Below are 9,837 nucleotides of genomic sequence, written 5' to 3' on the forward strand. Positions count from 1 at the left end.
CTTGTGAAATTAGGTTTTGGAAATAAAATTTGATATAAAAGGGATTAATCTTTTTTTTTTTATTTCACCTTCACACAACCGACCACCACCTTCATCCCTTCCTCACCCTCACGCTCAAGCATATGAGAGAGCATGAAAATTTTCGTCGGAGCTGCTGCCGCTGTTTGATCGCCGACGCCGTCCGATCGTCGGTCGGCCGTATTCCGGCCGACACCGACCACGTGAGTTGTTTTTTTTAGAAGTTCATGAGTTTCATGAGTTGTCCATGCCTTAATCATGCTAAAATTATATACATGCGCATGTATGAGTGTGAGTTTTGTAAAAAACCCTTATTTTTATTAAACGTATGTTCGTTTGATTGTTAGTTCAAGAGACTAGCAATAACCCCTAGCTTGAGAGATTTTTCTCTTTGAAATAGACCTGTGTCCAGTGATAAAATTTTGTTTATGAACTTTCATGGAAACTAAAACTTTATCTTAAAAGGTGTGAAGTTTTCACAAAACCGAAATAAACCCTCGTTTCAAAGAAAGACGATCATACGAAGGAAAAGAGTTTTTTTTTTTGTGAAACCGTGACATATACCATAATATAATGCCATATATTTATTTACGTGAGTAAATAAAGGTTTTGAAAATTTTACATGAATTATTCACGTTAATCATTGTTTAGCAAAATCAAAACACGGGTTTTGAGTAACCCTTGAAATTAGACAGTTTATTTATGATGAAATATTGTCTTGGTGTAAGTTTCATAGCTCAGTTGTGGATGTTCATATCATGAAAATTATGTTCATGATTTTATGAAAAATCAGGTTTTAATTTTCAAATGATAAAGCTTTGTTCGTTATTGCAGGTTTTAAGGAACGAACTAATTTTGGAGTGCTAACTCTTATATCACAATCATTGTGCTAGTGGAATTGTAAAGAGGTAAGAGTTAAGGATTACCATTTTTGGAGTGAATTTATTATCAGCATATCCGTGATTCTGTGCTTCTGGCTCCAGAAAATGGTGTCCTCCAGCAGTGATTATTATTCCAGCTTTTCTGAGGAGGATTCGAGGATCCTTGCGGCTAAGCACACGCCAACACTGACCATGCTAAAAGGATGATAAATAGCATGTCTCTTGATAGGCTGAAAGATGCTCGTGACGAGCTCTTGAAGAGGAAAGAAAGGGAGGAGATACTTGTTGAGTATCGAGAGAAAAGGCGTAGAATCCAGCGGAAAACACAAGAAGCCGAGGAGAGGCTACGATCCCGTCCTAATGGTGTAGCCTCAGATTCAGATGCTGAAGAGGAAGAAGAAGAACTTGTATGGGATCTGATAGAACGCAAAAGTAAGCCATATCCGCCTCATAAGGAGATTGAGCGACTGGTCAAGGCTGATCTTCAGGTTGAGCGTGATGAAGAAGACCTTTTGGATGCAATGTATGGCGATATCGAGGAAGAATTCCCTGATGACTCAGACAGTGATTCCGAGAGAGAGTCCGGAGAGGATTCTTCAGAGGATGAAAAGGATGATGATGATGATGATAACGACGACGAATCGGATGACTCTGACGACTAGTCTTGCTCATAATCTTATTTAAATATTTGAACGTTTTTCTTAGTCTTTGTAGTAGTAGACATCTTCTTTGATTATTTGAATAGCTTCACTTCAGAATTAAGATTTTCCATGGAGGTTTCCATCTGCAAAATACTAGGATATGCCGCATGTGCTGAGAAAACATGTAACATACACAATGTCGTGTGGCTTTCTGACCATATCCAACTTTGGTCAGTCCCAGTACGTTATTTTCCTCCGCGTCTCCAGTATTGATATTATTTGAAACTTAGGGTTTCAGTAAAACTCGCAACTGAATTGATTATTCACAGAAGATAAGCACCTACCGTATCCCATATATATCTCCAAGACTTAGGGTTTAGCATTTACGCAAATATTTCTTCCGTTCCTGAGTTAGTTTCATCGCGCAGAGATTATCATACCTTTCATCGCTATGTCCAGTGGTAGTATGTCTTCTCGAAACGAACCTCAGTCGAAGCATGAAGTAGAAGCGTCTGTCTCAGTAAGTTGTATATTTTCTTCATCTCCATTTGATCAGATTTATTAATCATAGGAAAATGATTTGTTGCAGGAGAATCAGAAGAATTCATCTTCTTCTCATAATTCGAGACCCAAGCGGACTGTTAGAGCCCCTGCCCGGTATAGATCATCTCATACTGAACCCGGCACATCTTTGAGTAATTCTATGACTTCTTGATTGAAGCTCTACTCAACGGTTTATCCAATCTTCATCTGAAATTGAAAACTTCTTTACCACAGGTTGATGTGCACGTTGTTGTTGATGCTAAAAAGAGGAGGAATGGAGAGTCCATGGTGGTGGTTGACGATAGCAGCAACCGTGTTGACGAAGACTCTACTGATTCCATGGAGGCTGTGGTTAGAGCTCACGTTCATGAATATCCAACAGTTGGACTCCTGAAGCTCCCATGACCAATACTTGCCCAAATAATACGGTGGTCGGTGGATTCGTCATTCCCAAATGTCACGTACCTCTGTATTCTAAAATTTTGAAATAGTACGGACACATTGCTACGCCAGAAATATGGAGAGGCTTTCTCCCAACCCTTGTGACTATGGTTGTCGGGTTGTTACCCAACATTGAAGAGATGAACGAGATGAATTTGCGAGATGTCAAGAATCATGAACTGCACGGGCGGGATGAAATGATTTCAAACTGTGAAACCTTGCGGTTCAACATATGCTGGCTTCGTCGTCGGCTCAAGATGATCAAAATTCAAAGGGCGGCTGCTGCTGCTGATGCGATTTCCACCACTACTGTTTTCTTAGAAGAGGAGAAGGCACTTGCTTTGGAATCAGCAAGAGTCGAGAAATCTTTCCATGATTTGAAAGTGAAGACCAAGAACTTTCAGAAGAAACTTGACATGGCTGTTTTTAAGAATTACTCTCTGTTGGATGGTTTACTCTGAGTGAGCATATATGATTGTTGTTTTCGAATAGGTTTAGGCTTTTTTCTTAGGTAGAATAATTGATCATGGTATGAAATAATTTTTGTTCATTTATGAAATGTTTAATGAACAAAGGAGTATTTTGCATACTCTTTGGAGGAATATAAATTACATTTTGAGAAATGCTTGAAATGATGAAAAGGTAATGGTTTCTACGAATCAGGCATAATATGAAAAAGCGGGGGTCTAACAACACCACCCAATATTTCGCTTAGCAATCTGTATGGAAAAAATCGAATATACTTTTAAGAGAATCAACAAGACTCAATCAATTAAAAGTATATCAACGAGTTTATAGCTCTCTCTCTCTTGATTTGATTTCCTCAAACAGAAACTGCGAGTACTAATCAAATACAAGGAATAACTTGGATGGTACCAAAGACCAATATCCAAGGATCAATCAATGACAATCAATAACCAAAGGTTGGATTACTCTAATTTATGATCTAACGCACAACCTGTATTATTTCAATTATAAAGATAAAACAATATAATGCGGAAACTAAAATAACACAGACACCAGAAATTTTGTTAACGAGGAAACCGCAAATGTAGAAAAACCCCGGGACCTAGTCCAGATTGAACACACACTGTATTAAGCCGCTACATACACTAGCCTATTCCAAGCTAACTTCGGACTGGACTGTAGTTGAACCCCAATCAGTCTCCCACTGATCCAAGGTACAGTTGTACTCCCTACGCCTCTGATCCCAGCAGGATACTGTGCACTTGATTCCCTTAGATGATCTCACCCACAACTAAGAGTTGCTACGACCCAAAATCGCAGGCTTTAAAAATAAACAAATTTGTATCACACAGACAAGTCTGTCAAAGGATCAATCTGTCTCCCACAGAAAAACCCTAAAGTTTTTGTTCCGTCTTTTGATAATAATCAAGGTGAACAGGAACCAATTGATAATCCGGTCTTATATTCCTGAGGAACAGCCTAGATAAATCAATCACCTTACAATAATCTTAATCGTATGGTAGCAAAAAAAAGATGTTGCGGAATCACAAACAATGAGACGAAGATGTTTGTGACTACTTTTTATATCTTACCTATCAGAGAAATTAATCTCAAGCCAATTAATCTGATTGTACTCGTACGATACAAGATGCAAGATCAGATCACACAACTACGATAAAAGTAGTATCAGTCTGGATTCACAATCCCAGTGAAGTCTTTAAGTCGTTAACATGGTTTTAGAAGAAGAAAACCAAAGATTAAAGGAGAAACGACTCTAGCACGCAAAATAGTATCACACGTGAGGCGTGGGGATTAGTTTTGCAGAGTTGCTAGATGTCCCCTTATATAGTCTTTCAAATCAGGGTTTCGCCTTGATCAGAAAGCAAACAGTATCCACCATTAGATGAAAACCCGATTTAGATTCAAGCTAATATTTATCAACCGTTAGATCGAAAACTTAGCTTGTTATACACAAATGAAATGTACGCTTCTAGGTTTGTTAACCGTACCCAAACGTGTACATTGTTGGTTCAACAATAGTTAACCAAAAGGTTAGCCATATGAGCATTTCATACCAACCATATTCTTCTTCACCATAACTAGTTCAAGTGACTCAAACGAACTAGTTAGAGAGTTGTTCAATTGCAAAGAAATCTTATGTACTACACAAGACACAATTGAAGCAAAGATGATTTGATTCACTTGAATCGGTTCATGAACTTTATAGCCACGATTTGCAATTTGCATTCCTTAGTCTTTATAGTTTAAGTTCAGAAATCATCTTCAGATATATAACCTTCTTAAGTTCGCACACTAGGTTCGCGGACTTAAGCAACCGGGAAGAGTTTACAAACTCCAACAGAAAATCTCGGCACAGACTTTTCTCCGGTTCGCGGACTGAGTTCGCGGACTGGTACTCACTTAACAAGTTTGTCAACTCCAGAAGAATTTCTCGGGATGAGAAGTTCGGCAGTTCGCGGACTGAGTTCGCGGAATTGGCCACAAGCCATTCTTCCGGTTTCTCTTGATCAACAAAGTTCGCAAACTTTGGTTCAAGGAATAAGACTTATGCACATATGTGTTTCCACAACAATACTTATGTCCATCATTGTTTATGTAATCTAAACTCTCATTCCAACCATTGAAACATTCTTAGAGGACGTTATATAGTTGCTACACCATTTCTCGTCAAAGAAATTTTCAAAGTGATTGAAACATATCATGACTTTCGTCACTAGGTAAAGATAAACATGGTCGAAGAGAAATGCTTACCAACACATATTTTGAGATATAGATAGGTGAGGTATACTCGGCTCGAAATACCAAATGTGTATAATCTAATTCTATACATAGCATACGACTTTTTGTCTCAAGAAGTAGGAGATATAGTAGATAGACTTTTGAGTGACATATAAGTTCAAGTCTTCACATACCTTTTTGTCGAGAAGTTACACCGGTTCCTTGAGTATTTATTCTTCTTGTATGATGAATCTCCATGAAGTCCTTGAGCTCAACTACACTTTCTATCCTAGTCCGAGACTTAGCTATAATAGACTAGAAATCAAGACTTATAGTTTTGATCACTAACATTGGCAAACATGCTTGAGGTAGCAACGCATGCGAGTTCGACCGAGCAATGCTCTAATAATCTCCCCCTTTGTCAATTTTAGTGACAAAACTATCAATACATATGGAATACAGAAAAGATAAAGAAACTTTAGTAGCTCCTATTCCACATGTCTAATCTTCAACATTCCTCGAAATATTCGTCACTTCCAAGTACTCCAATGATCCCAAAGGTTATAAGTTTAGCATCACCGTTGTTGAAGATCCGTAGCTATAACAATGAGAAAGCATCGGTCTCGATCATTGTTATACAGTGTCATAGTATTATTACACAGTGTCAAAGTCCAATGGTATCACAACTTCAACAATAATACTATGGTGATATGTATCACTCCCCCTTAATCAATACTCCATCTCACATGGAAACCACTCTCCCTTACACAATGATCCTAAAACCAATGTATTTGTAGTGTGAACTACATATTAATTCTCCCCTTTTTTGTCAATAAAATTGGCAAAGGTACAAGAACGGGATCATCATGAAATTTATGTAAGAGACATTTCATGACTAAAAGAAAAATACATACCATCTAATTTAGATGCAATCATATAGCCGAAGCTAATAGCATTCATCAAGGAGTTTAAAAGATACAAGATAACCCCTTTAAAATTCCACAGCCGCACACCCCTCAAGATATGACCATTAAGCACATGTTCAAAAGAACTCTCCCCCATTTGATGTCATTCTCAAGGGAACAACAAGAGCGACCTTAATTTCAAAAGAAAAGAAGGATTTTTATTAGATACTAAAAACCATGAAAATGATTTTCTATATCCAAAATCTCAATCAAATTAATCACAAGTAAACCCATAATTAATTTAATCGAAATACGCAATCAAATTAAACACAAAAGTGATCAACTTAATTGATTATGCTCGACATAAGAGAAATTACGGAGCATATGACTAACATACCCATCAAAAAAATGAATAGCATAGTCGTTCATATACTCAACATAAGAGGAATCTTACGGAGTATGAAAATACTCAACTAGATTAATTACAAGAGAACCCATAATTAATCTAATTGGAATACACAATTAAACTAATTACAAAAGTAATCAATTTAATTGTCATTTGTTTTGCTCGACATAAAAAGACTTATGGAGTAATAACTAAATACCAAACAAGATGATTAATTTAGTTCAAGAATGCTCAACATAAAGTACCTTACGGAACAACCAACAAAGCTAATCAAAAATTAATCAACTTGGTTGTATCATGATCAACATAAGACACATTACGGAGCCTCACAGTATTACATAAAATATGGATCAGTGAAGATCAGTACTGTCGAATACACAAGGATTCATTCTATCTCCCATCACTATTTGCATAATGATTTTTAATAGACATAATCCTTGAACACAAAAGATTTTAACCTATCTTCCATCAAAGAATTGACAATATAGGCTTAACTTTTGTATATGTCAAAAGTCTATTCATCCTTAAATCAATACATGAATACCGATCATGAACGACTTTACTTTTGACAAAATATGGGACAACATAGTTCACGGATGTAAACACCAATATCCCATAAAAAATTGCAGTATAACAAATCATAAAGATTAAATACTGCAAACCATCATCCTCCAAATATTTTTAGAATTTAATACCAATAAACCTAAATAAAAGAACAAGAAGATGAAAAATATAATAGTTGTCTGTAGTCAGAATTATTGATATTCAAGCACTAGTTATTCTTCCAATTAAACCAAAAAGAAGACATACTAGGCAACAATATCTTTGAGAAATTCTTTATCATTCCCGAACTCCTTGTCGTCAACAGCCATTAGAATATAAGGTTCGTGGAGAAAGGAGTCAATACCAATAAACCGTCTTGGCTGATGATGTCGAACCAGGGCCTTCTGAATTTCCAAAGATCTTAAAACGCAAGCCTTTATTTCATTAATATCCTTTCTTACTTCCTTCAACTCATCAAGAACATCGGAAAACTTCTGAGAGTTACAAGGGACAGCCCTTGGCTTTCTTGTATTCCTCCTCTTTCTTTTCAAGGAAGGAGTTACTAGAGATTTTTCTTTTTCCTTGATTGATGGCTTAACAATCATATTGACATCTTTTCCATCCAAAGACATGATGCATAGAGAACAGTTATAAACAACTGGTTTTTTGTGAGTGGAATTCACAATCCATTAAGCAGTCTTAAGATATAAAAGATATCAGAGAGGAAAAAGGAATGTAGGGTTCGTAACCTTTAAAAAGGTTCGTGGACGCCCAATTCTAAACCCTATAAAGAGTAGAATTGTCTATAATAACCCTTTACTTTATTTGATAGACAAGAAAAACAAACCTAAGAAAAAACTTTTCCTAAAGCCTGAGCGGTACACAATCTTATCTCTTTTTGATCAGGCACATGAGACAAGATTTACCAAACAACACAATTAATTTGTGCTGTGGTGAACAACAATTTGTCCACCATTTTCCTCTTGAGATGAATCCTCAGACTTTTGTCTATCAAAGCGATTTGACCATACCTTCTTCTCTAATGGTCTTTTTTTGTCTTTGGAAACCAACTTCTTAGACAAAGATAAAATCCTACATACCTCTGCAGTCTTCTGAGCAAGTTTAAGCTTCCTTGCCAATCGATTTGATCTTCGTTGAAGTTTGTTGGCGTGCCTTACTTGATGTTTGTACTTGTAACATCTTGATAGTTCATGACCCTTCTGAGAACAAAACGAGCACGTCAAAATTGGATAGTATTCATTCATCTGTGGTGTGAAAGCAACCAGACACGTAGTAGGTATTGAAACATTACAACCAGAGTTTCCAAAGGATGGGTCAATTGGTTCTTCCAGCTTGATTGGATTCTCTTCTTCACCAAAACCATCAAGGTTGATATATGTATTGCTAAAATTATCAAAATTAATGTTTTCACATAGAAGACCAACACTTGATTTCCTATCTTCATCAGAATCATAGATCTCAGACATCTCATCAAGTGTTACAGCAAGACCTTTTTTCCCAATGTATTTTCTAAGATTTGGGCACTCATTTGCAAAATGAACAAAACCTTTACACTTAAAGCATTGTGGCATATCCTCGTCATCAGCCTCGTCGGCATCCATGTTTTTAGGAGGGACACGATTGTGAGGTTTATCTGACGACCTAGGTTTGTCTCTTGAAAACTGTTTACTTCTCTTCAATAGAAGATCCCTAAAATTTCTTGTGATCAAGGAGACTGATTTATCAAGATCTTCATCCGAAAAATCACCCTCAGACTGATCATCCTTAGAGACATAAACACTTTTACTTTTATCAAGTAACTTAGTGTTCTTCTGTGCTTTAAAGGAAACATCCTTTCCGATTTTGGATGTATGCTCATGATCAAAGATCTTTAGCTTTCCAACCAATGTATTTCTGGAAAGATCATCAAGGTTATTTCCCTCACTTATGGCATGCTTCTTAGACTCGTATCTAGATGGCAGTGATCTGAGAATTTTCATCACAATGTCCTTTTCAGGAATAGTCTTACCCAATGCAAAAGATGCATTAACAATTTCAGATACTTTGTGATTAAACTCATCAAATGTATATTCATCTGCCATAAGAAGGTTCTCCCAATCGGAATTAAGGTTTTGAAGCCTAGCTTCCTTTTCACTGGAGTTACCTTCAAATACGGTTTCTAAGATATCCCAAGCATCTTTAGACCTAGTGCAATTTGACACATGTTGCTGAAGATTTAGGTTAATGGCATGTATGATGACATTCAAACCGTCGGAGTTTCGCTTTGCAGCAAGTATCTCGGCAGGATTATATTCACCAATATTCTTGGGAACGTTTACATCTCCAACTGCCACAACGGGAGCATCATAGCCATTAACAACATATACCCACGATTTAAAATCACGCGCTTGAAGAAAAGTTAGCATAGCAATTTTCCACCATAAGTAATTAGAGCCATCGAAGACTTGTGGTAGGTTAATAGAGATGGCACCTCTGTCCATAGAATCAGATCGCTACAAACACAGACTTTTGAGGTCTTGAACGTGTTTGCCTGCTCTGATACCAATTGAAAAAACGGGGGGTCTAACAACACCACCCAATATTTTTCTTAGCAATCTGTATGGACAAACTCGAATATACTTTTAAGATAATCAACAAGACTCGATCAATTAAAAGTATATCAACGAGTGTATATCTCTCTCTCTTGATTTGATTTCCTCAAACAGAAACTGCGAGTATTAATCAGATACAAG

General features: G+C 36.8%; 1 protein-coding gene across 1 annotated transcript; it reads left to right on the forward strand.

The window, feature by feature from the left end:
- Positions 1–1,102: 1,102 nt before the first annotated feature.
- Positions 1,103–1,561, forward strand: LOC113351664 (calsequestrin-1-like). The gene has a single exon (XM_026595606.1). The coding sequence runs from the start codon at positions 1,103–1,105 to the stop codon at positions 1,559–1,561; it is 459 nt and encodes a 152-aa protein (XP_026451391.1).
- The last annotated feature ends 8,276 nt before the right edge of the window (positions 1,562–9,837 follow it).

The sequence above is a fragment of the Papaver somniferum genome, chromosome 2 (assembly GCF_003573695.1).
Source record: "Papaver somniferum cultivar HN1 chromosome 2, ASM357369v1, whole genome shotgun sequence".
Lineage (NCBI taxonomy): Eukaryota > Viridiplantae > Streptophyta > Magnoliopsida > Ranunculales > Papaveraceae > Papaver > Papaver somniferum.